At 40.9% G+C, this 27,970-nt stretch overlaps 1 protein-coding gene and 1 long non-coding RNA gene across 3 annotated transcripts; both read left to right on the top strand.

Annotated features, from left to right (window-relative positions):
• The first annotated feature begins 6,791 nt into the window (after window positions 1–6,791).
• Window positions 6,792–8,688, top strand: LOC115590913 (uncharacterized). Its single transcript, XR_003985852.1, has 3 exons — window positions 6,792–6,897; window positions 7,951–8,046; window positions 8,629–8,688. It is a non-coding gene; the product is annotated as an uncharacterized LOC115590913 (long non-coding RNA).
• nmur1a (neuromedin U receptor 1a) lies at window positions 8,686–26,890 on the top strand. Of its 2 annotated transcripts, none has more exons than XM_030432397.1 (3): window positions 8,686–8,868; window positions 15,697–16,644; window positions 26,420–26,890. In XM_030432397.1, exons 2-3 carry the CDS (start codon window positions 15,723–15,725, stop codon window positions 26,557–26,559), a joined length of 1,062 nt encoding a protein of 353 aa, XP_030288257.1. In that variant the 5' UTR covers window positions 8,686–8,868; window positions 15,697–15,722; the 3' UTR covers window positions 26,560–26,890. The 2 variants fall into 2 exon arrangements, with proteins under 2 accessions (XP_030288257.1, XP_030288256.1); XM_030432396.1 differs by lacking the exon at window positions 26,420–26,890 and adding an exon at window positions 20,878–22,253.
• The last annotated feature ends 1,080 nt before the right edge of the window (window positions 26,891–27,970 follow it).

Raw genomic sequence — 27,970 nt, 5'->3', positions numbered from 1 at the left:
TGTCCCGCTTCGCTGATTTCTGTGCTGATTTTCTGTGACTTCAGGTGGTTATAAGTTAATATGAATCCCCGGTGAAGTGTGGTCCATAAGCTAAAAGCTTGTTAAGTGTGTAAATAAAGTAAAGTGTCACGGTACGTGATGATTGTAGTTGAGAAAATAACCAAGTGCTAACTTTTATTTGTTTCTTTCGGCTCCTGGGCATTTGTGAGTAATTATTGTATGTGTGAAAATCAGTTGTGTGTGTTGTGCATTGCTCAAAATGTTGAAGCTAATGCTAATATGCAGTTTCAGATCAGCTACGGCTGCAGCCGTGGTGGAGGGCGCACACATAAAGTGTCAACAATGCTATCGTTCAAGTTTACGGGTTAAAGCAACAAGCTATTGGCCATCCAGGCTTATTATTGAAGTTTGTGTTCATATAGTGTAAATGTAAAATAGTTAAACTGCAAGATGGATTTATTCTGTTATATTAAGTGAGCACTTAATGTACTTAACGTACTTTATGTACAATTATAAAGGAAAGACTCTTTCTATGAGATGATGAAGATGATGTGTGTAAGGCTGAAGTGCATACATGATTGATGATAGACAGGTGACTTGATTAAAAGGGAAAATGTTGATCTTTGGTTTGATACAAATTTTGATAAGTTTATTTCTTGAAAATATGGAAAAATAGACATTTAATGTGAATGTTATCTAAAAATGGTTATTACCAGTGCTTTAATGTAGACAAAATAACAGAAGTAATTCATGGTTGCAGTGTAAAGTTAAAAAACGAATGTGAGAATAAACATTATCCAGATGAATGGAGAATGAGCAACAGTTGTCCCGCTTCGCTGATTTCTGTGTTATATTTCCAGGCTCCTATCAGAGGATTATCTATATGTCTGTCAGTGGGGACCAAGCCGGTACCCGCTACACATGTCATGAGATTTTAGCAACATGTATTCATTGTTGTTTTGAATCTGACTCCTTTATTTTGAGCAATGTTCTGTCTGAGGTGCAGTATGTGTCAGAGCTTTCAGTATGTCCCTTCTTATGACAACAAAACCAAGCAAACCAAGATTAGGCTCATATGAAGATAATCAGTGTATTTTTCTATCTGCTGTGAGACACCTCCTTGCCTTGGTCGTTTGAAAGAGGGGAGAATAAATGATAGAAAACAGGACAAAAGTTGGATTATGGAGGGTGCTGAGACAGAGAGACAAAGAAGATGAAAAGCCTGCTGGCACTTAAGAAATTATGCTGTCTTTCATTGCTGAAGAATTCCTGGTAAAAAAGAAAAAATGCCTTACATCATGCCACTCACACAACATTTTAATTAATTAGAGATAGCTACATCTGATATTGCAAAACCTTAAAAAAAACAAATTTTCCAAACCTTATATGTACCTGGCTTTTGGCCTATACGATAAGCCACAATGAGGCAATTTGAAAACATTGATCTTATTATGAATTTTTTTTTTTACATTCCTTGTTAGTGCAATTGAAAGGGACAATCTCACATTTTTAAAACAGAGCTTGTTTCTCGAAAGCCATTCTTTAGTAAAAGTAAAAATACAGTGCAAAATATGACTTTAGTATAAGTGAGAGCAATACATGCACTTAATTATCAAAAGAAGAGGTAAAAGTCAATTATACATTTACATCAATGTAAACTGTATACTGTATGATTTTAGGCCGCCAATTAAATACATTATTTTTAAACTGTGGTACAGAAATGAACAAATTCAAAGTGCCTAAAAGTTGTACTTTCAGATAGGGCTGGGTGATATGGCCTCAAATCAATATCACGATATATTGAGCAACTCACCTCGATAACGATAAATGAACGATAAGTAACCCCCCGCACCAAAAAAAAAGGAAAACAAATCCTGTGTATTTACAGAAATGCCACTTTAAAGGACTGTAAAACTACATTGTAGTTAAGATTTATATCATTTATTTAGTAGTTAAGAACAACTGATAGGCACACAATTGAACAGCTGAAAAGCACAGATTACTTGAAATGACAACAACTGAACAGGTTTAAAAGTATAAAATATACAGTCCCTTATAAACAAATTCTAAGCTTCTCGCTTTTTTTATTTCTTCGAATTGAATCACGTGGTTGTTCTGCAGGTGGTGGAAGAGGTTGGATGTAAATAAATAAACATTTTGAGGACTTCAGAATCTAAGACATGAGACAAAATAGTGGAGAAGTTGACATTGCTGCTTAATAATATGTTAACCTCTAGAGCATTAGAGAACTTTTTTTCACCATTATTTTCTTTATCATTATATATTTTTGATAGACACAGATTCTGTTTCAGAAGTCAGTGGGTCACATGACATGGAAGCTATTGAGAAAAGAAATCAAGATTTCTGCATATTAATATTCATATAAAATAGAGGAAGCACTAAAGTACAATAAACATAGCTGTGTCTCATTCGTCCAGTTTACTAATACAATCTGCTGCTGGAGTCACTGGGCCCCATGACATGGAAGATATTGAAAGAACTGCAATTATTTTGTATTAATATATTTATGCTAAGTAATTTGATGACAGTCCCTAAATCAGTTTCCAGCGATTCAGTGCCATGTTCTGGGAGGTGAGCTGACCGTCCTCCTGCTGCTCACACTGGGTGAACCTCAGTAAAGTAGCGGCTGGACCCGAGTAGAGCTTAGAATCAAGCCCGACCCGAGCCCGTGCACGTTGTGTCCGAGCCCGTCCCGACACATTGAATGTAATTATGAGCCCGAGACCGATTTAAACCCGACAACTGTTTAATACGTGGACTGTTATAACTGACGTTCTCGACTACAATTGCGAGTTGTTTGAACTACAGAAATCTTAATGAATAATACAACAAGTGCCGCACTTAATGTACTCGACAAAGCCGACACATGTTATTATCACGGCCCACGACTTGTTTAAAATGGGTCCACACCTCCGACTTTCCTCCACACTTGCTCAAAGTTAACTCTACTGTTTTTATTTTTTCTTTACATCTTCATGCTCCATGTTGCTACACAATCAGTGATGCCGGTAACGCGTTACTAGTTTTGTCATTTTAATAGTAAAAATATATATTTTTGCTTTCTTCTTGCGTCTCAGGGAGTGACGTCACGTACGCGAGAAGTCACGTTTCTCAGCATGAGGACACTCAGGTGTCAGACCATGCAGAGACACAAATGCAAACAACAATGGAGGGAGAAGAGAGATGCGCGTTTTCTAGCTGGAAATACAGTCATTATTTTGAGTGAATAAAAAACAAAACACAAATGCTTGATCAATGGACCGGCCCGGCCGAAGACAGTGGCCTGTTGCAGCCTTTGAACGCAGCATCATTACACAAACTGTCCGCGACTCACAGCAAGATTGGGTTCACTTGATTACTAACCTGGCATAGCTGGTGTTGCATCAGTGGGCGGAGTGTGCCATCAAATTAATGTAAGATAAGCACATCGGTATAAGCTGGGGTAGATTAATCAAGTGGACCTAACATGTCCCCCTGTCCCTAGTGGATGTTACGCCTATGACACCGAATATACCGACATTGCCAAAATGACGTCGGTTATCATCGTAAATTTCAGTATCGGTACATTTTCGGTTTATCGCCCAGGCCTACTTTCAGACGTGTTGGTGCAAACCTACTCATTCGTACCTATGCATTTTGGAGCACTCAGAGATTTCATTGATATTGATCGCTCACCTGACTGAGGTCAAATCAATCATATCTCTCAGAACGTCAGTTTTTGATTGCTCCTCATTATAAAGTATTGAACACACACACTCACAGGTGCTGTAAGGGGTTGTGTGCACTGGCATGTTAATTAAGCAGCTGGAAAATGCAGATAACACAAGCTTGGAACTTTTCATTTGGCCTTTTCTTACCTAATAGATATGACTAACATGTTCACAAGCTGCAGACCCGCTGGAGAAAAATAAACATGGGCACTAATTACTAATAAATAAGCAACAATTAATTTGTCTTTGTACCATGGTCTGGGGGAATACTCGATTCTGATTGGCTGCAGGGTGTCCATTAACCCCTGATATATGGACACCTACTAAGTAGTTCCAGTCAAATTGACTGTTCACCGCTGTAAATCAATGCACTAGCTGGCGTATCAAATCTGAATATTTTATTTCCAACACTGAGTTCAGTCCATCAGTCCTTCAGTGTCTTATCCTCTGAACACCACAGGATGGCAACTGTAACACACAAGCTGCAGAAAGTTCACTTCCCCTCTAAACGTACTGATACATGAATAATCTCACATCCCGCTCGCTGTTCAACTCTCTGCTTCAGGCTGCGGCCACAGTAACGTTACACACGGCCGATCATTTGTTCGTGAAAATCTTGCTATTGATTTGGGGGCAATGACATGACTGGTTAGTTAGCTAATCGTGTTAGCTAGCATACTGTCAAATTATATTTACTGTTTGTCAACCGTATGCAATGTTATTGACTTTGAATCTTGCTAGCATAGCGTTAGATTTCTGACTCATCGCTGAGCGGACTAGAATATCTCCCGTTGTCAAGTCGTATCTATGGTCCGTCCTATTTACTGGAGGAGTGAACAACGTCTCCGTTGCATAAGAATCTTACGGGAGAGTAATGATTGTTCCAGGCATTAGTCAAACCCTCAGGCGTTACCAGGGAAACTAAGTTATGGCTTGTGAAAAACTTTATATTTTGATTGTAAAACGCATGAAAATGTAAATTAATGGTCCGAATTTCTTTTCTTTGGCAAGTGACCATGGTATAAGCGGGATAATGCCCTTCGAGGTGTCCATAAACAGGAGTTAATGGACCTCGCGGAGGCAACCGTTCTTGGGCCTCCGCGTCGTCCATTAACTCCTGTTTATGGACACCTCGTTGGGCATTATCCCTTACTTAAAGTGTTTCAGACCACCAGAACATTTAAACAAATTGATATTAGTATATCAATTGATGTTATATTGAATTGAAATTCTTCAGTGCTTATGGTAATTGAGACAATTTCATTTTATGTAGCCCTGAATCATATTCCACAGTTTTCAAAGAGTTAAAAAGGGGCTTTTACAGTTAGAGGACAGAGTAGGGATCCTGCTCCTAGCATTTACACACATGCCAAAATAAAATCACAAAATAAACTAATTTTGATGACAAGTGCAGATTGTAAAATATAGTGCAGAGAGGACAGGTACAGCATTCACACAGATAGAGGCAACTGACAGTCAGTCGCCTCTATCTGTGTGAATGCTGTACCTGTCCTCATGATTGCATGCAAACGAGAGAGGGAGGGGGAGAGGAGGCGAGGCTGAATCTCCTGGGGGCTATGATCTAGATCCAAACATTTGGATGTGGAACTTACAGCCAGTAGAGAAAATACAATCCGCTGAACCAGTGCTGGTGCGCCTTCGCCTGACATTAATTAAGGCAGAGTTGGTACTTTGGGTAAACCCAAATGTCAGCCTCTTATCTCCAGGAAGAGCATCAGGCTTTTGCCACCTGCGGATGCTGCTCTCAGCCACAATATAGCCACACTTCTGCATACCTCATACTTCCTCTCCACTACATTTATGTGATATTAGTTACTTTGCAGATTAAGATTACTTAGCGCTTAAAGGCTATTGATTGTGACGTGTTACCAATCAGATATTGATGTGAGCAGGATAATGTTTGAGAGGATGGGGGTAATTAGCCTATTTTATCAGAAATCTGACAGAAAAAAACATTGATATCAATTATTGTACAATTCTGAATATCTGCCCCGATTATCAGTCAGGTCTAGCCCTATCGTTTACTATAAAGGGATCACCATTGGAGCCACTCTGTATCTGCTCTCAGTGTTATGAGTGATGGTTTGACTGTCAATTAGTGAGTCTACAGCTGCTAGCCAAAGCTCACCTCCCTTCATCACTCATGCAACCGCAAAGTAAGACACTGTTCCCCTGTACCTATGGTACCCTGGTATGAGAAAGACAGTATGTGTTGAACTTATTCTTACTGCTCTGTTTTATCTCTTGCCAGGCCATCTGTCCGGGAAGGATAAATATTAGTGTTTTTTTCATGGACACCCATTAATCTGATCAGCCTCTTCTATGTTCAGGTGAAGGTAGGTGAGCACTATGTAAGGTTTCACCTGCTCACTCGTAAGTCTTGTCTATTTGCATGAGACCGCTCCAATGCAGAATCTTCCCATTCCCAGTTAGCACGGCATATGTACAGCAGCCCACCTGTTTCTAATGTGCCTCTTTATGGACCATTGCAACCTAAAAGCCAATCAATTAGCCCAAAATTACAGGGTGCGTACGGTACAGCTGGTGCCAACCGTGCATTTAATTATATGCCTGCCACATCTGAGAAATATATATAATAGTCACAAAAGGGGATGTGTGAATATAGATTATGTATCTACAACCTCCAACAATGTCTCTAGTTGCCACAGGGCATTAATGAATCACTGTTCATATTTACCTTTAAATCCTTACTGGTACTCAGTAGGTCCATTACTTTTTAGGGCAGAATAATTTGATCACCAGCCCCCACTCTATCAAAGGACAGTCACTCATGGACTTTGGTGGCCATCTCATGCACAGCATCATCACTTCTGGATTGCTGTTATTCACTTTACTTGCATACGTTTGTTTGTCCTAATCAGCCAGAAAACATTCCTGCACATTAGCAATAAACTAGCAAGCAATGACATGTGGATTGTGTGTGTGTAAGTGTTTTTGAATTCTGATCAACCTCTCATTTAACTCAGCACACGCCAGAATTTCCTGTTCGCTCTCTTCTTTTCCCCATCTCCTCTGTAGGTCCATGAGATGGACCTCTGGCTCCAGTCAGCAATCAAGTACAGATAGTCAAGGCAGTACATTAACATTCAACAACGGAGCTCAACTACATCCCCAAAGTTAAAAGGTGATCACTGAGTTTTCCTCTTGTCTGTAAATGGCTCCACATCAAATAACGAAGCAACCTTGTCATTTGTGCCGCATAGTTTGAATAGAGGTGAATTTCTCTCTTTGCATTGATTTTGATTTGAGTTGTGGATGCTGGCTGTGTGCTGAAAGATGTGCCTGCAAGAAGTCAATGCAAAGTATTTAAGTATGCATAGGAAGCTTGTTGCAGGGATTTTTTATTCTTGCAAGGTGTGGACACAATGCTCCAAAGCTTACCCCAGAGAAGAGGCCAGGCCATGGAGACATCTGCAAGTCCATCACCTGACTTACTAAACTGGACATCAATTTGACAAGGATGCCTGTCTTTCTTGGAATGCAGAATCGCTCAGGTCACAGGAAAATAGTTCCATATAGCAGTACAGTAATGCAACTATTCCTAAAGAGGAACTTGTCAGTCAGGAGACAGGTAAGCTGGCCCTATGTAGAGGAGATGAACAGACAAGAGCAGTAAATACCAATGGAGTGCAGCACTTTGGGAATCACTGCTGTTGCACTTCCCAGCAGAGAACCAAAATATTCAACCGTTCAACGCCAGGGTTGCCATCTCCACTGCCCTCCACTCAGTCTTCACACACCTTGAAAATTACACTTAGGATATCACCCATGTCCACCTTGGTTTAGAAGGCTCAGAAGAGGCATCATTTCTCAGGGCCCTGACACATCAGGCCATCAGTCAGCAAATGGACAATATATGTCGCCAACTTTTTGGATGATTGAGCATGTAGAGCATGTCGCTGAGATAATTCACAAGGACTATCCATTTAGCTAAGTGAATAAGTGCACGTAAGATGTAAGAAGAAAGGAAAACCCCCTTGTGCCTGTAATTGTAGTATAGTATTTCAACCATTTCAGAATTTAGTCTTTTTTTCCGTTACTTCACCAGTGCCATTTGCAACTTTTTGTCAGAGGCGGCTATATTAGTGAGAGTGTTGTCAAAAAAAAAGCTTAATCATAACAATGGTTTGTAAATCCGCATTCTCAATTCTTCTGGTTTCCCTTTTTTGAATGACAGACACAGACAACATCTACCTGGTGGTGTGGAGAATTATTGGCAACACAACAGTCAGCCTGCATCGGATGGCCAGGAAGCAAAAATTCCCGTCCCAAGGTGATATCCCCTTTATGGAGGAGTGAAAGAAAGCATCCTGACTGGGAATAGTAAGAATTGGCATTGGGTATGCACTGCCAAGGACAGGAGGGCTCTGCAGCGGGCGACTACAACCGCACAGAACCAAAGGATACTAAAAGTATCCACGTAGCCAGCCACAGCCAGTTTACTCCGCTGCCATCAGCAGAGGTATCTGCTGCTGTATCATCAGACTACAGAGTAGCTTCTTTTGTCCGACTGTGAGACTCCTGAACTCATCCTTCACACCTCACCATAAGAAAAAAAATGTCTTGCGTTGCATAAAATGACTACAACTAACATTTAATTGTGTGACCGTGTCTTGTAGAATGACAAACCAGTTAACCTTGAACCTTGTAGGATGCCATGTGGATTATGTGAAAATGAATACTGAAGCATGAGGCTACAATTCACTCAAACTGGGAGACTGAATGCTTCGTCCTCAGCAGTGAGAGAGTGTTGACTTACTGTGATGGCCCACAGCCCAGATCATTATGCAATTAACATACATTATAGTAATATAATTATGTGGTTTGAATGTCCGTCTGTTCATGTGTGATATAGGGAGGCTGCAGGTGAGGCTGGATGAGAGAGAAAGAGAGAGGGTGCGTGTGTGTGTGTGTGTGTGTGTGTGTTTATGTGTGTGTACTGTATATATGTGATGCGACTGTGAGAGAGGCTTGAGGAGGGAGCAACAGAGCAGGAGGAGAGTAAACGGAGAGAGAGCAGCACATTGTTCACACTCCAACCAAGACACTAATCTGTGTTTACACCAGGGAACAACAACAAGGGAACGCATTAGAGGTAAGACGAATTATAATCTTTGGATAGCTTATTATCACAAGTGCACAGATAAATCATTGTCATCTATATTAACAATCTATTAGCAAACATAATTTCTCCATTCGGTACCTCATAATTACAGGGTTGTGGTGATCAAGGGATTAAGTCACTCAATACCATTTGTACTTCAACTTTCTTTTGAACTCTCTTTCAATTCAAAGCATTTTAATGTTTTGTAATTAAAGATATCACATTTCGAGTTTAAAAGACACTTTTAAAATAATATAATTAAGTGAACAGGGACTCACCATCTACTGAGTCTACTGACTGTGATTACCGATTATAGACACATTCTTTAATAACATTTGTGTTCATAAAGAATTTGGTAAATTGACGGTTCGTGTCAGGGACAGTGCGTATTTCTTTCATTTTATGTTGCTATTTTGTTTGCGCATTAAATCAACAACATGGGATTTGCTTAAGGCTATAATTGAATTTGTGTCCAGTGTGTCACCTTCATTTACTAAGCGTTGCCTTTCTGTGAAAGCCACAGCCAAGTTGAGCATAACAGGATTGCAGGGAACAAAGTCAGTGAGCTACAACCACTGAAATTGAATGAGATCTTTACAAGGAAGAGAAAAAAAGGCATTTTTGTATGAAAAATGTTTTTAAAAAAATTCTCAAAATCATTTGATTCTGCCTCTCTACGTGCTAACCTTTTCTTAGTCCTGGTCACTCATTCAACTAAAAATCGTATAATGTAAGTAGGATATTCTGAGGTTAGGGGGTCCTCTCGTTAGCTCTCGTGCCTCCTTCTGCCTCACTTTGAAATAAAACCAAATATGAAAAAATAAGTAGACCTGTACAAATGAAAAGGAAATGACAGGGACCAGAAAAGCACATTGTCTTGAAGTAATTGGGGGGTGAAAAAAAGCATAAATATCAAATGAAGTCCTGACAGATGCAGCTTTCGCATATAGAAACAAAAAAGGTCTGTATAGTCAGTGCATCTAGAGAGGGATCAAAATGTGATCGAAATGTCTAAAGGACTTGTGGGTAGAGAGGAACGCCTGGAAAATTCTATATTACAAGCATTAATGCGCTGGAACACACTTTTCTTACGAGGTGAACAAGTGCAAAAGAAAATAAAAAAAACAGACATGACAAAACAAATGTGAATAAGGCCGAAGGACATGAGCAGGGGAAAGTAAAAACAATAAAATTAATAAAACAGTATAAATAAATATATATCTATTAAACAATTCCAAAAGCTTTCACAATGAAATGAGTTTTAAGAGATTTAAATGAAGCTAGCGATCAGGTGTGTCTTAGTTCATTATAGGCAGAGAGCTCCATAAGTCACATTTTCTACCGGCGTAGTCAGCAGGATCATGATGACCCCCAAAAGCTGGAACACATTGTTATTTTGGTCTGTGCACTTTTCTCAGGGTAGACAGACATGCTTTGGTGTTGTTACGTGGACTGTTCATGGAATCATTCTTAAAATCTCTTGGGACGAGGCCGAGAGATGTTGGCTAGATATGAATTTCTATGTCCTAGTGATAGTTTTGAAGTCTCCCAGGTGAAAAGCTGTTTCTGAGGAAACTGCAGTGGTTGAGGTGTTTGTGGGCTGGTCGTATAAAGACTGAACTACTGTATCGGCTGCAAGTAATAGGCAACAACTGCAGCACAGCTTTTTGTGAGCGTGAAAAAAAACCCTGTTTAGTAAATTAAATTGTATAGAGAGGTGAAGTCACGCCCCTTCCTGTGGACCAACATAGGACCTTATTTCAGAAAAATATGCATGGCGGTGAACGGCAAGAGACAAATCATTTTTGTATCCAGTTTGAAATGTGCCATGAATCACACATATTATGTTTGTCAATTTAAAAGATAATTTTTCAACTTGAGAGAGTCACAGTTTGTCATACAGCTAATGGATGCAAATAAGGACTACACACCCTTCATGCTGCGTCAGTGACTAAAATCCATAACATTGTAGAGCCGGTCCTGTATATGAGTTAGCTCACAAAACTGACTGACCGTCCTTTCACTACAGTTTCAAAATGGCCAGATTTAGTATGAATTTCCTGAATTGCAAAATTATCTTTGGGGGAGGGGGGGTCTCAAGATGGTATCGGGAAGAGGCTTAGCTGACACCACAATGCCAAATCTCTACATTATTGCCCACAACTCAAGAGAGTTGAATTAACATATTGCTGATTTTGAGAATCGTGGAAGGAGAAAGAACATCCACATTGTTGGACTCCCAGAGGATGCTGAGGACAATAATCTGACAGTATTTTGAGGCGCGGATGTTTAAGTACTAAACACTGAAACAAAGACAGACATTATATGTGTAATTCATGCCTCACTCACAAATCACAAATGTATTTGTCTCTCCTTGAACTGTACAAACTATGGTCTAGGGCACATTGGAATTGGCGTGGCCTCACTTCCATGGGTCTAGAAGTAAAGGGGCGATGCATGGAGTCATTTGATGAACAGAGACTTTTTTGCTGTACAATTGCTCGCCAGCATTTAAGTGTTAACAGCAAAAGCAGATCACAAGGTTCCCTCACTTTTATCGATTTTGCTGATAAATCAATAAAGTGTATTCTACCACCTAACCTGTGAGGTTTTCATCTGTGTCCGACAGAATAAATAAGACATTCAGAAAACCTTTCCTAGACAGCCACTTTATTTTATGAGTTTTAGGTCCGTGCATGTCATGACTTTGTTTCATTCATTGCGGATGAAGCAATTAACTTTAGAAGCATCGAAAGATGTGCTTTTATAGATGAATGAAACTAAGGGCATATCTTATCATTTCTAACTTATCACTTTGCTAGAAAAAAATTGCTAGATGCATTTAGCTTTTAATTATTGTAATAAAACAAAAATCTCCGATCTATCTAGTTTTCTGGAGAGTTTTGACCTAGCCTATGAGAGATATGTGATGACTAATATGATGTTTCATCCATAAATGCATCAACTCCACTGTAGATCCCGTGTCCTGCAGCTCTGAAATATTCATTATAGTCCTAGATCTATATTTATAAAGCATACTATGTTATTCTTTATAATCTACACTGTACAGAATGCTAATACGCTCAGGCATTCTACATCCCAAGCTCTGGGCTTTCTATCTGCAGATTATGCTAATGTAATAAAACACTTGGGGATTTTTATCCAGCCTCCAGTCAGTGTGACGGGCAAGTAACAACTGTCTAATGGATATCAGGGCCTATGGAGAAGTCATGGCCGCACACTGAAGACACAGGGGAACAGCCTATGGGATGCAATTGATTGTAATAATGTGGATGTGCTGCTATAGTTCTCTGACAACATGCCTGTCCACCTTTAGTCAATGGACACAAAATGCATTCTTATGAGACACATAATAGCCTCTAGTAACTCTCTGCCAGAGACAGAAAAGACACTGACAGATGTAACTAAATTTATGGAAAATCAGTGCTGTGTTTCCTGCTCATCGTCAACAGTCATTCCTCTGTAACTGGCAGGAAAGTGTTATCCTTTGCTCCATATTTCTCATTTAAAGAAAAACTGTATCACCAAATTAAAAATGTAGATTCAGCTGATGAACCGTTTCCTTTTTCTACTACTCAGGGCAGGAGGCCAATGTTTTTTTGTTTGTTTGTTTGTTTGTTTGTTTGTTTTTGCCTATATCCCTGCATATTTTGAGCCAGTGTCTCAGCTTTTATATCATCAAATTTCCTTTATCTTATGAACCAATAATATGCAACAAATATAAGCTAATACAAGCAAACAATCATTAATGATGGATCGTCAGCATGTCAGAGTTCAGAAGATTATACTGTATATGGAATGGGTCACTGCTTTCTGATGTGTGCTGCTTTCTTCTCAAGGACATACTGCTGACAATGAGAACCTGCTGATTTGTTCCTGTAATGCACCAGCAGTGGCCTTAAGGTTGGAAAAAGGTCACTGGTTTGATTTCCAGACTGGTGAGATCTGAGAAGTGAAAGTGCAGCGCTGGCATGCCCTCATTTTCACTGACTGAACTGCCCTTAGAGTAATAGTTTAACATTTTGGGAAATGCTTATACACCTTTCTTTTTATTTTTGCCAAGAGTTAGACGACTTAAATTTTTCATGTCTGCTCATATCTGCGCAGTGAATTTAGGGCTATAGCCACCAGGCTGATAGTTAAGCTTAGCATGAAGTAAATAGGAGGAAACAGCTAGCCTGGTTCTGCCCTAACGTAACAAAATCCACTTACCAGCACCTCTGAAACTCACTAAATAACATGTTATATGTCTCGTTCAATTCATTGATGTGTCCTCCGAAAAACATGGTCTACAGAGCCAAAGGTCAAACAGAGCGTTGTTACATGAGATACTTAAACCCCATACTTACATTTAAAAGTGTATTCACTTGTTGCTTTCTGCTGCCTCAAGATAGCAACGTGTCATCAGTACGCCTGAGTACACCTCAGTTGAAGACAAACGCACACAGGGGCGTACATTTGCTATTTATCCAAGGTGGACCAATCATGTCCTTTTAACAAGTTTACATTTCTTTAAAGCAGACGACCATCATCATCATCGTTTGGCTGCTCTTTGTTTTCAAAGGCTGATGGAGAAACTCTAACAGCTTGTTGCCTAGTTGTGCGGTTTGTGCAAGTTCAATTCCTATTTAATTCTCACAGTTTTATCACTAATTGGTCATGTAAGGATATGATGCATCTCCTGATAACCTGATAATCCCATCACTAACTGATATCCACTAAGAGGGTGTGCTGGTCGGTAAGACTACCGTGAGGGCTGCTCCATCGTGCCCTCGCTCATCACTCATCAGACATCGCTCCTGGCTCCTCAGGGCAAAAATAGGAACTTTGGGACAAAGTGAGGAAACAACAAATAAGAGCAATGACCAGCACTCCCAAAGTTCACACAAAATAAATGATTTACTGAACTATGAAGAATAGTTTGTCTCCTTTGGTAGATAATACTATTAAACCTCCATCCTGAACTACTTTAGTCTAGTGACTCGGTGCTTTGAGTTCATAAAGTAATGTTAATAGAATGGATCTGAACAAACTGTGAACAGCCATGCTGAGATTCATCATGTACTGGGTCACACAGGGAACATAGTGCATACCAATTTCACTGCTGCTCTCCACCCACTGAGCTGCAAAGGGTCATGGGAATCAAATAATACCAGGACCTTTAATGGAAGTCTCTGGGTACTATGCATGTTGCACTGTGCTCCTGCCAATGAAACAATGATTGGACAACCACCAACTGATTGGACAAAGAAATGCAGAAATAGAAAAATGTCTGGTGAAATTTCATCTCTTTTACTGCCAGTAAATCCCATGAAAATAATTCACAATGGTTGGATACTAGTAACAGGACTGACTTGTGACATAGCAGCTTATTCATCTGTGTCAAAGGCCTCTTTGTTTGTCCAGAAATATCAAAACGACCCCACTTGTTGACATGTGTTTACACACTGTGTATTCATTCCTAAAAAAGTCACCGATATCCAACACCACTCACTTCTCTTTGGAGTTCGCTAAAAACAGTGGTGCCCAGCTTGATAAAATAAAATAACATATACTGTATATAGAGAGAAAGAGAGAGAGAGATTTATGAAACATTTAAACCTGCAATTTTACACATTGTGTAGTGTGTAGGAGTGTGCATTTCCCTCATAAGACGAACCGATGCGTATCTAGATACATGGGTTACGATACGATTCCGGCACGATGCATTTTATTATGGAACGATTCGATACGATTCGATTCGAATCAGTTCCGGTAGGATACAATTCTTTCTTTCATGTAGACATTCATTTTCTATTGTATATTAGCATAAGAAAATTCCATGAAAGTGGCATGGCTTACCTTCAAATTTCATAAAAGACAAAACTGTGATTAACAATCAGACAAATGTTTACTACTGATAACAAAAGTTGGATTAATTTAACTGTGCAGCAACTGTCAGTAGACTGTAAACGGTGTGCAGTAGGGGTGATCTCGTGCCAGGAGATCTCGCAATATTAAAACATGACAATCATTTGTTCAACTCAAAAAGAGCATAGAAGATGCCCCCAGCCACTTGTAAATTGTTTGTGTGGCAGCATTCTGGGTACAGGGTGGAAACAATAAACAGCGACAGAGTAAATGACAATACATGAACATTATTTAAGCACTGCAAGAAAATAGCAGCGTACATCATGGCTAACATGAGCAATATGCAAAGACACCTACAGAACCACCACAGCTCTGTAAAGTTGACTGCTGTACGGTGCTGAGCAGGTTGTGTTGACAGTGAGAAAAAAATTAATTAAAGTTTAGGCTCAGCCTCAGTCGTTGGTCTCTCAATGCACATTTTTCCTGTTAACCGTATTTTGAAGAGTACTGGCTGGCATCAGCAACATCTCTCTGATGTTTACTTTGCAATTGGTTTCAATAAATCCTGCACATTTGTGTTTATTGAAGCACACAGGCAAAGCTTGTGATGGTTTTGAGCCATACTACAGGGACGAGAAACAGATGCCAATTCAAGTCTATTCAATCACTCAGTCTCCTACTCGCTGTCAGAAGTGAATTCATAGCTCATTGGCAGAAACAGCAGTCAGAGTTAATCAAATTCAGAGTTTTGGAAATTGGTCAGGAAACGTGATGAAGAGAGATGAATGTCAAGCTGGGAAACGACTCCTTCCTCATTTGTGCTTAACCAAACTCTGATTTCTGTTTAACTTCAATTAGCGGTCTGTTTTGTATGATGTCATTACCCACTAGCCGTTGCTCGAAAAAATGACATTTATATTGATGAATGTATGATCTTTTTTCTCTCAGATTCCAAGCCTGACTACTTCAGCAACATGTCCGCTTCATACAACTGCTCTTTGGACCTAATTGCAGAGAAAGGAGGGTGGCTCTGTCCTCAAAGGGAAAAGTGTGCCAATCTCACATCCAGCGTGAACGGCAGCCACGTGGACCTGGATCCTGCATGTCTAACAGACGAAGAGTACTTAGATTATTGCCTTGGTCCTCGTCGATCGCCTGTGTTCCTTCCCGTGTGCCTTGTCTACCTAGTCATCTTCTTGGTAGGCGTGTTGGGGAATGTGCTGACGTGCACCGTCATTGCACGCAACAAAGTGATGTGGACGCCGACAAACTACTACCTGTTCAGCCTGGCGGTGTCGGACCTGCTGGTGCTGCTGCTTGGCATGCCCTTAGAGCTGTATGAGCTTTGGCAGAACTACCCCTTCCTCCTGGGGAAGGGCGGCTGCTATTTTAAAACATTCCTATTCGAGACTGTTTGCTTGGCTTCCATCCTGAATGTGACAGCGCTGAGCGTGGAGCGTTACATTGCTGTGGTTCACCCCCTCCGCGCAAAGTATGTTGTAACGCGCACCCACGCCAAGCGGCTCATCCTGACGGTGTGGGGTGTGTCGGTGTTGTTTGCTCTGCCTAACACAAGTCTCCATGGAATCGACATGCTGTACAGGAATTTAACCAGTCCTGCTGGGAACATAAGCGTGGTGATCCCGGACTCAGCAATCTGTACACTATTAAAACCGCAGTGGATGTACAACTTGACCATCCAGGTGACCACCTTGCTATTTTTCATTCTACCCATGCTTACCATCAGCACCCTCTACATGCTTATCGGGCTGCAGCTGAAGCGGGAGAAGATGCGTCAGGCACTGGAGGCGAAGTCGGGCTTTGGACAGGACAGCTTCTGTAACATCCGAACACAGCAGCAGAAGGCACGTCGCCGGCAGGTCACTAAGATGCTGTGTGAGTATCAAACCCTCCTTCTCTTTACTGAGTCTTTTAACCAGAGCTGTGTGCCACACTCTCCTATAAGCAAACCTGCTCATTGGACAGTTACAACCCACAATCCCCCAAAGTTGGGATGCTGTTAAACATAAGATGAAAGTTAATACAATGAATAGGGATCCTTCGACAGGCTCAGGGACTGTTAACACCACAACGTTTTTTGCAAAAAACTGTGAACTTTTGTTCATCACATGACAACACCGTTTTTTACCCCAGAAGTAAGAAAGAGTGAGTAAGAAGCTGCTGCTGCTGCACATAGCAATTAACAATGTTAGAAGTGAAGATGTTCTGCATGAACACTGAACTGAAATGTTGATGAAAGTGGAATTAATGAGGCATTTCCTTCCCCCCAAACATATCTTACTTACAGTTGCTTATGAACATGATTAATATTGATGAGATGATAATGGAAGGTGACACCAACCATGCCAATAATATTAACAAGGTTCCTCGACAGACACATTGACATCTAACAGGCTTTGAAACAGCCTACTGACAGAGGTGAAGGTGAAAGCGTATGTAGAAGTCAGTGTCTTTCAGGGTGCATAAGCATGAGAGTGGGAACGTATTAATCTTGGCCTTATCTTAATATGATGCTCTGACATTGATTTAGATGCTTGGCTTGCACAGACACATATGTTGAGATTTCGACCTGAATAAAACAAACAACCTTGCGAGTCTCTGATGTCAGCACAACCAGTTGTCAAAATTCAGGTGTCTACTATTGACACTTCTCCTCAGAGACATCACCAATGAGACCTCTGGGGTTGTGATTCTGATTTCATGCAACATATGGGCAAGACAGTATAACATTTGTGTTTTCTTTCTTTATAAAGGTTGGTGTGTTCATGTAAGAGTTGCACCAATATGACTTAAAGAACAATAGCTTAAAGGTCAAAAGTGGTATAAATCCAAATCCCAACAGTAACGCAGCAACACGCAGGACTCGAACCCAGGGCCGCTGCAGCAACGGCAAGCCTTTCTACGTGGGACACCTGCTCTACCCACTAAGCTAAATAGCACCCCCTCCAGCCACAGTTTTGCATGCTTTACACAGTATGTCAGACCATTCAGCTGTTTGTTATGGAGCCAGAACGGTGACTTTAAAATTTGGCATCCAAAAAAAAAATTGGCATTGAAAACAAAACCAGTACTGAAAAAGGAAACATTGTCATTGAAACATGTGTATTGAAAACAGTTGTATTGGCATTGAAACAAGTATTGGCACTGAAAAAAGAAACTAATTAAAATAATTTAAATCCGAAAATCTTATAATTTTATTTTATTGGGATTTTTTTGTATTTTTCAATGACAATCTTCAGATTTTTTCTTCATGTCACTTTTTTTCAGTGACAGATATATTTTACAATGTCAGTTTTTTTTCAGTGTCACTGATTTTCAGTTTCAACTTTCTGTCACTGTTTTGGCATCAAGAGGGAGGGGCCTGAGGGGAGGGGCAAGTAGAGCGTGGTTTGCATAACATTTGAGAAGGTAATGGCAGCAGCCTGCGGGAAGGCGGGGCTGGACGGTCCAGCCACAATGCCGTTGTATGATCCGTGTGACGGCCGTCCCTGGGTAACACAGAGTCCAACTACCTCGCAGACTGTACTTCAAGCTCTCTCCTGATGTGCCCAAGTCTCTGTGTATCTGGTTCTGTCCCGGAGCTCCGGAGCTCCGGTCTCTTTATGGGTATGGAGTGTAGTAGTACCGGGGCGCCGAGCACGGAGCATTAACCACAGTTAGCACAACAGTAGAACAGCCTGTTGTTCCGAGCCGGGGCTGCAGCGCCAACAGCAGCGCTCTGGTCTGCTCCCCGAGCTCTGTGCCACCATACCGCTACCGGAGACCGGAGACTGGGGCTCCCCGATAAACTCAGTTCATGTGAATAACATCACTATTACTACAATGACTCAAACTGAACAAGTCAGTATGCGGGGAAAGTCAGCTGTGATTGTGCTACTGTGGTTCATAGTTCATGTGTCTGTTACTTGTAATCAAGTAACAGACACATATTTTCTTAACTGACTGACTTTTCTCCAAGCACTCTCTTTTATTGTCCGGTCTCTGTATGCGTGTACATCGGTATGGTGGCACAGAGCTCGGGGAGTAGACGGAGCAATGCTGTCAGGGAGGCAGCCCCGGCTCGGAGTGACACAGCTGGGGCTAATGCTCAGGAGCGCCGGTCTCTGCATGATGTCCCATCTCTGCATCTTTGCATGATGTCCCAAATTAGCTGCTGTGATTCTCTAGTTTTAACAGACAAGACTAATTACATTGCAATGCTTGGTGCATTCGTCTGATCAGTTGCAGGGCAGGGATCATGTTTGTATCTGTCATTAAGAGATTTACAGAGATAAGTCATTCATGTATAGTATTGCCTTAAAAGTCAAATTTGTAGAAAAGTTAATTTTGAGTCTCATTCTTAATTCAAGGGATTGTACGTATGTGTATTGTACTATTAACTTTCAAACCAGAAACGTTCGCTTTCATAACATTCGTTTCATGTCTCACTATGGGTAATGCCCCTGCGCGCCCTCAACAGAAGCTCTTTATTACATTACCCTTGCCCATAGGCTGGCCCTGATCACATGTATCTCGCAGGGGGCCACCAGTCCTCCCCTATTTGAAGGGCTGACGTGCATTCAAACAATCGTCATTTAAAAACCTCTTCTCGCTTAACAGAAGTCCATAATGGATCCAAGCTCACCTGTTCAAAGTCGCAAGCAACCACCTCGGTCTCTGAATGCTTTTTTCTGGGTCGCTGCTCAGTCTGTAGGGCAGCTCAAACATGGCAGCCAGCTAGGAGCAATTATAGTTGTCTGCCTCAGGCTAGCGGTGGGAGTAGCAATACTGAGCTCTAGCCAAAGACCTAGGAAAAGTAGCGATACCTCAGACAGCTGAACATTAGCCCATGGAATAGCAATACTTCCCCAGGGCTCACATTAGTACAAGCTACATGGATAAACTTGATAAGCTTTGGCTTCTCCTGCTTTTCCCTTTCGGCCATGTGTATTGTATTATTTGAACAATGATGAAATGTGATGTTTATGAATTGACATGCCCAAAATAAACAACATAAATAAAAAAATAAAAAAATAAATAAACATCACTGATTCCACGTAAAGAAAGAGAGAAAAGTGCAAATATTTTTTCCGAACTCACTACCCAAGCAATAGTAATTCTACTCTTTATACCCTTATGCATCCACTGTGTGTGATTTTCCCTCAAGCTGTTGCAGCGAAGGCTAGCATGTCATTTTGACCTTTCGAAGGGGGAAGCCACTCTTGGGAACAGCGAGAACACCACAAGAGCAGCCAGAGCTCACTGCTAGCTCGCCACAGGAGTCGATTAACACCTGCCTCTCGCAGACGCTTACACTGAGGGGCAGCCTGAGTCTGTATACGTACCAGACCTCATTTTCCAAGCCCTGAATGCGTCTTGGCACCTGATGGGTATCAGGCAGAATTGGAGGAAGAGTTTTCAGCGAAGCTGGGCACAAAGCTGTGGTAAAGCGATCTGCATAGTCACAAACCACTTCCTTCACCTCCATTAATTTGCTGTCCAGGCCACAGGCAGAGCAATGGACCTGATGGTCCTACAAGAGAGAGCCAGGTGGTTAAACCTCATCAATCTCTCTACGAGAGATAAAGAGGATCTTCTGAATACACCTGTTGTCACACAGGGTCTTTTTGGCACAGCTATAGCCTCAATGCAGAAGAGATGTGAGAACAAGAAGAGTGAAGATGAAGCCCTCCCACATATACCCAGTGGGGAAAGTGCTCCCTTGAGGGGAGGAGAGAGTATGACGGCCCGCAGGCCTTGCCAGGTGTCGCCCCAAGAGGGTCCCGTTCCACCACAGTTCAAGGGAATAACTTATTCTCAGGCTGAGGGAAAGTATTTTACAGGAAGGGATCCACTCTCTAAGCCATAAGAGTAGTCCTGCCCGGTCAGATGATGGCATGTCGGCACTTTATATAGTGGGAGGCTGCCGACCCCTACGACATACACGTCATCAAGGCCAGCCTGTGGGCTGGCAGTAACAGAATTAAACCAAAGTTTCTCATTGACAGAGAGCCCTCAAAGGGACAAATCAATTTGAGACTAGACGGAGCAAAAAAATCAATGTACTGCTTTTAAAATCCCCTCTACCCATCCCACATTGTCTCTTTCTCTCTCTTGCTTTTCTTCCAGTCGTTTTGGTGGTGGTTTTTGCAATCTGCTGGGCCCCGTTTCACACCGACCGCCTCATGTGGAGTTTCATCAGCGACTGGACTGACAAGAACCGTGAAATCTTCGAGTACGTGCACATCGTCTCCGGAGTGTTTTTCTACCTCAGCTCAACAGTCAACCCAATCCTGTACAACCTCATGTCCACGCGCTTTCGAGAAATGTTCAAGGAGGTCATGTGCCATCGGCCACATCACATTGCTCCAAGGAAGCACTCGCTCAGTGTCACACGGGTGACGCTCCGCAGCACTCTGAGCGATGCGCCGCTCAGCAATGGGGCTGCTGTTGTTGAAGCCGAGGCAGAAGATGCAGATATGAGGATGAAAGATGAGACGAGTTTCACATGTTGAAAAAAAAAAATCTTGAAGGGTATGTCAAGGGGGACATAATACTGGTGAGATAACATGGTGTTGAGAAACACTGTCCAGTTCGGAGCCACCACATTCATCAGCTGTCATCAACATCCTCTTTGAACTGGTGCTTGAGCTAAATAACTTAAAATAGTCTGACTGGAGGGAGTGCAGAAAAAAAGGGTATGCTCTTCTGCTGAAGCTGTCAAACTGCAGTGTAAGGGTTACTTTGCTGCTTTTGAAAACTTTATAAGTAGCTCAGCATATCACTTACCGAAGATGAACTCTTTTCAAGCACACCGCTAACTCCAAACTTTGGGAATAATGCAGAAATGTTGATTCGAATGTCTCCTTAAGCTCTCCGGTGTAAAGAACATCCGAAGTTCAATGTTCAAAAGCCATTTTAATGAGAACATATGCGCTCTATTCTTTATTTGAAAATATGATCTAATACAATTAACAAATGTCTGCATTTTTACAAGATTAAATGAGCCAGGCAGACCAATGAATACAAAAGCTGGTCTAGGCCAGACAGAGGATTCACTTGATTATGTACTCTAAGGAAATGTGAAACACAACGGTATAACAATACACATCATAAAGGATGACGATAATACAAAAAAGGGTCTTACATGTAAATAATGTTGATGGATATAAGATCATGGAATAGTGAATGTCTATTTTATTCACAAGACTGCTGCTGTAATCATCCATGATGTAAGGGTTAGCCACATTGTATACAGTAAGTAATAATTTGTATTGCCAATTAGAAAGATTCTCATCACTTGCATTGTTTTTAAAGATATATGCTGTAAAGAAAATTGTTCAGATAGCAAAAATGCTTGTCAGGTATGTTTTGTCCTTACAGTGTTGATACACTTGTTCAAGTAATATCTGCTCTATGTTGTAATGTTTTTTGTGGTTCAAAGTATTCTTTGTGCTGAGATGTTACACATCAAATTAAATACATTTTCAAATGCTTTAAGATGATTTCAAGTTTGTTTGTTTTTTTACCTCTACCTCTCATTTCCCAGTGCCCTCTTTCCCCTCTGAACAGCTTTAAGGAGTAGTGGTTATAATCTCTCCCTGTGAAGAAGGACAACCTTTTTATCAGTTGTCGTCGATAGCATTTATGTAAAAAGACATGACTGGACACTTCCAATTTTCTGTTCTCAAGCTGTGGTGATTTCTCTTGTGTTACTATGGCAATCACCACAAACCATCTGGCATTCATCTGATAGAGATAGAAAAGCATGGATGCTCACGAATTGTCCACTTTCAACCGCGTCATCAAATAAAGTGATGCAGCAACTTCACAGCTCAACTTTAGTTAAATTTCACGTGTCATGTACCATATTAGAGGAGGAATGCAGCAACACAAAATGCAGAACTGTTATACAGAAATCAGCAGAACAATGTAGCATTTTAACAATAGAGATTTGTCATAACCTTTGATTTGAAGTATGCCTCTGAAAAACGTCTATTTCAATCCATTGTCTAACCTACCAACACTTGTCTCATTTATGCACAGATTCAAACATTGGTGGCAGAAGCTGCTATGTAATTTGATGACCTGCTCAACAGGAGCAATATCCTATCCAAAACGACTCATGATATTTCTATGGGAAGCCATTCACACACACTCACACACAGATGGGACAGCCATCGGGAGACCTTGCCCAAGGTCACTTCAAACCATCAGCCATCTGATTAGTGGATGACCTGTTCTAACTTCCTGAAATACAGGAGCCTAAAGTAACTACAGAAACTAAATGTTTACCCTTCCTCCTGGTTTGGAAAAATCTAAAAAATGTTCAGGATGTGAGCCATGACAAAATGACCTGGTGACACAGATGCGACATACCCGGTGTTGCTATTGGAAACCATTCACACAGAAGGGTCAAACATCAACGGAAGCCATTTCTCACTTGTGACATGTACTACCTGAGGCTCCCACTTTAAAAGAAGTTTCACAATGGGAAGAGCTTTTTAGAAGCACTGAAAAACATCAAATTGTTGAGCGCTTCCCATCTCTGTGGTGATTCAGACAGTCCAGTGTAGATTGACCAGCTTTTAATCCTCCATCTGCACTGTGGAAGAATGTGATAGATGTATCTTTGTTCTCCTTAAGTGCTCTGTTAGACCATCATCACCCGTATCTGCTATTGGCAACAAGGTGCTCTAAAACAACAGCAATTTTCTTGGTTACCTCCTTGTCATTATTTGAAATGGATTCGTCCACTCTAACCATAGTAATTTACTCTTCTTCCGCTGTAATGGATTCATAGCTGTCACTGTTTCGGTATCAAATGCAGTGAATCAAGGTTTCAATCTCAGTCCTACAGTGGTTTTCTGTCATCACAGCAGCTTGATTTTACTCAAATTCAAATTTAAAGTAGTATTAAAAAAAAAGAAAAGCGTTTAAAATTATAATATGTCAGAATTCTACATTAAATGTATAAAAACTACTAACTAGACGATTGTTATATATTTTGTTGAGTTCAGTCACATCATCACAAATGTTTCAAACAAAATGTTCAAACACAGCGAAATCCACAAGTTTACTCGAGGTAATGGTGGGTTACAATATTGTATAGTGTAACTGTAATATCAAAATTATTACTTTTTAATTTGTTTTAAATGTAGTGTTTCACTGTTAAAAGAAAGTTGCCAAGCTCAGCAGCCGGACTCATGTTAGAAGCATTGTCGGTGACGAGAACCAGGGCGTGTTTCTCTATTCCCCACTCGTCTGCCATTGCTTTGAGAAACTCTCATATTTGCGCTTGTGTGGCTATCATCCATAGCTTTCGTCTGAAGTACGCAGGACATTAGCTTCCATTAACTGCTGACATAATTAGCTGTAACGGTCACATATGAGACTGTAGCTCTGGATGTCCAGGATATCGCACGTTATTGCTACCCTGTGAGCAGAGTTGAGGGACACTTGCACGGAAAGTTTTGTCTCCTTGTAAAGATTTAGAATCGATTTAAGTGTGAAAAAGCTCCGGGATGGAATAACATATCTTGGCTCCAGATTGTGGACCATGTAGCGGAAGCCAGTAAGAGGAGGACTCCAGTTTGTATCAATGGGCTGCTGTTGTCGAGTTAACACAAAAAATCGTACTTTAAAGCATTACCTCATCTGTGAACATCAGATAGATTTTCAGCAGTGATATTTAACGGTGTATGCATCCACAGTGAAACGAGTTTGACAGCAGGAACAGTGCAGTGTGCAGTGGTTTTCTGCCCCAGACAGCCTGTTTAAAAAAAATACATATTTCTGAGTTTGTATTAATTCCTTTGTTAATATTGTAAAATATTTAAATTCTCTTTTTTCGAGAAGTTTGCATTTTTTCTCAGAAACTTAATAGTGCCCCTTATTTAATATATAAATAAGTGCATAGTTAAGTGACAATAAATGCATAATAGAACATTTATCGATTTGATAAGATACAAAAAAAGACAAAAAACATTAAGCTATCTGTTATCACATTTCTGTGTCTTGGAAAACAAGAACAAATGCATTTATTATGCTATTATTAACCCTGATATAGCCTCTCTAATGTAAATAAGCATCTTAATAGGTCTACTATCCATCCATCCATTTTCTTCCACTTATCTGTGGTTGGATGGTGGAGGCAGCAGGCTCATTAAAAATCCCTGATTCTAGTGTTTATGCTCTTCCATACTTAATGGTCCTGTACCTCAACGTAGGGCCATGAGATATGAGACAGTGGAAGTGGCTGGAGAGCAAGCACTCTGACAATACAGACCACTTCAGTGCCATTTCATTTCCTGCTGGAGTGCACAGGTGGCTGAACCTCCATGATTATAAGATATTAAGCAAGGAGGAGACATTTATACATAAGTATATGATTGTTACCTATAGTAACCATAGTGCTTTAGATATTAACTGCCATATATAACTATAGGTAATTGGTCAGAGCCATGTCTTAATGTAACCTTAACCATTCTATAATAGCTGTATTTGCAGATATTGAGCAAGAGAATTTTAAAGGAACACTGAACAGAACGAGGGGTTTTGCAGGTTCTTCCAGTAACGACTTTGTTCTCAGTTATTCCACACTGTACATGACATTTTTGCAGCGGTTGGATGTTTTCTGCAACAGTTAGGCAGCTTCATTTACAGCAGCTGATCAGCCTCAGCTGTGCAGGTTCAGAGATGGCAAGCAGTAGACAACAAGGCGAGAGAGAGAAGCTCATCAGAAATACACTTCTGCACCCATGTTCAGTCTACTAGAGAGTCCTACAATGGGGTCACACAATTTCTGTTTGTTACAAAAGCTCAGCTGGATCTTCTTACCATGTAGAATTAATTAAATAATCCATCTAATTCATTTCAGAAACATTTTCTCTACGTATTGTGATGACTCTTACCTGAACCTCTCATGATGCATTTAATGTACCTTGTATTCACATTTTCGGAAAAGGGCTAAACAGCCGAGAGGTCTTTTCTTGGAGGCGTGTGGCCTATAGTAAACAGTTCAATGTCCTAGCCCACCCCATGGAGATCCCATGTAGGATGACATTCAATGCAGTCTTAGTCTTGCCAAGGAAATGTATAAGGGCGTCACAAGTATCAGTAAACACAGCGTTTGCAGAACGAGCAATGATGCTGCCAAAGATGAGTCATGGCTGAACACGTGATTATTCTACCTTTAAGTCGTACTGTGGGTTTATCGAGCTCAAGAAAAAACACAAATCATCCTTGAAGCAGACACACATTTTCTTATTGTGACGCATGTTTCTTCTTCTCGTAAATAATTAATTCAGGGAACTGATGGTACATGTAGGACATTTGCATCCATCTCGGAGGCACAGTGTGTTACCCCCAGCCCACGTATTAATGATAAAGTATTAATGATGACAATGCTTCAATACATTTGATCATATTACACCAATCCTAGCCTCACTGCAGTGACTCCCAATTCACGTCGGATCAGAATTTCAGGTGCTGCTGATGACATACAAAACCGAACATGGCCTGTCTTATCTCATTAAACCATATAGTCCACCTCAGGCATTACCCTGTCAGAGTTCAGGGCTCCTGATGGTTCCCAGGGTCAAACAGAAGTCAGGTGGCTGCAGGCTTTCCACTCTCCATAGCTTTCTTCTCCTCCTCTTTTTTCATTCAGGCTCCCTTCTGATGGACCAATGGCCCAATGGGAACATTTCAGTCTTGGCTCCAACTGTCTCCCATATTAACGGATCTGGCTCGTCATACTCTGGGTTCTGCTGGATCACTGAGCTACTCCTTATATCTGTACCTTTGTAAAAATTTGAAAAATGTGAGCCTCTTCATTCTGAGGTTTGTCTTTTTTATTGTTAACTATCTTGTGTGGCCTGCCCTCTTCCAGGTCACCACGATGGAGATGAGGTTTTCAGTCGTACATCAAATAATTCGTATTACAATATTAGTCAATGCAACTTGTAAAGTGTGATTTTGTTGTTCTGCTCTGCACGTGCGACATCTATTGCATGTCTGTCCATCCTGGGAGAGGGATCCCTCCTCTCTTCCTGATGTTTCATCCATCTGTTTTTTTTTTCTCAATATGGCAATGTTCCGTCACTTGAATAGAGGGTGTAAGGACAGAGGATGTCGCTCGCTGTACAGATTGTAAAGCCCACTGATGGAATGTGACAAATAGATTTTGATTTGATTTGAATGTGTGGAGTGATTGCCTCAAAAGCTCACCAGGGCTTCAAATAACACCTTTTGGCTAAGCGAGAGCTTCCTCTTTGACATCAGCTTTAATCAGCCACACTGACAATCAAAGGTAATCTTTTCTCTTATTCAACCCGCAGAATGTGCTTGATTAGTGTTACATGAAGAGCAGATGATGTTCTTCAAATATCACTTCTCTTCTGTCTTTCTTACCTGTAGACTTGCAGTTAAGCCACTACGCACCACCACCTCATCTGCCTTGTCCCTCAGGATGATCCCGGTGAATCAAATAAAAGGTTTTCTCTTCCATTTGCTGGCGCTACTCCTCCAGCAGCAGCGTCCACACTCCAGGGTACTCCACCTACTGTATGTCCTCACTTCAGTGGCCTGTGCTTAATGAAGATGCATCACATCTTATCGGCTAAGTCTTGCTCTGCTGTCAGTAAGTGTAGTTATACACTTTCAATTGATTCCTTCTCATTGAAGAAGCACTTAATAGTTTACAAATGCAAATGCAGGGACTAGGAAATAAATGACGGGTTCTTATGTAAATGTCTTTACTCTCAGTTGTGTCAGTTAAATATTAGGCTACAGCAAACAGCGACTTAGCTTAGCTCAGCACTGAGGTTAGAAATGGGGGACTGGCTAGTGTGGTTTTGTCCAACCCTGTAAAAAAAAAAAATCCACCTACGCAGCTCACTAATGGCTACCACTTTTACACCAAAATTAAAATGTATGTACAAGGTCTTTAGACATGGGTAGAGCCACTAAAAATAATAATATTCTGAATTAGACACATTGGTTTTTCCTGAAAAACAGACGTGGCTATGGAGTGAGACATCTCGCATGGTAGCCTCTGTCACCTATGTATGAATGTGTGTGTAAAGCACTTTGAATCGTCGCTAAGACCAGAAAAGTGCTATGTAATTGCAGTCCATTTACCATTTAATATTCCCGGAGTCTGTGATGGCTGCCTGTTCGCACCGAGAAATGAAATTCTCAGTTAGGCACGTAACCCTTG

The sequence above is a fragment of the Sparus aurata genome, chromosome 11 (assembly GCF_900880675.1).
Source record: "Sparus aurata chromosome 11, fSpaAur1.1, whole genome shotgun sequence".
Classification (NCBI taxonomy): Eukaryota; Metazoa; Chordata; class Actinopteri; order Spariformes; family Sparidae; genus Sparus; species Sparus aurata.
This window is presented reverse-complemented; position numbering and strand designations above follow the sequence as displayed.

Excerpts from the sequence above, each read along its gene's own strand:
- nmur1a (XM_030432396.1), top strand. The coding sequence starts at position 15,723 with ATGTCCGCTTCATACAACTGCTCTTTGGACCTAATTGCAGAGAAAGGA. Across the intron at positions 16,645-20,877 it reads GCAGGTCACTAAGATGCTGT|TCGTTTTGGTGGTGGTTTTT; the intron begins GTGAGTATCAAA and ends CTTTTCTTCCAG.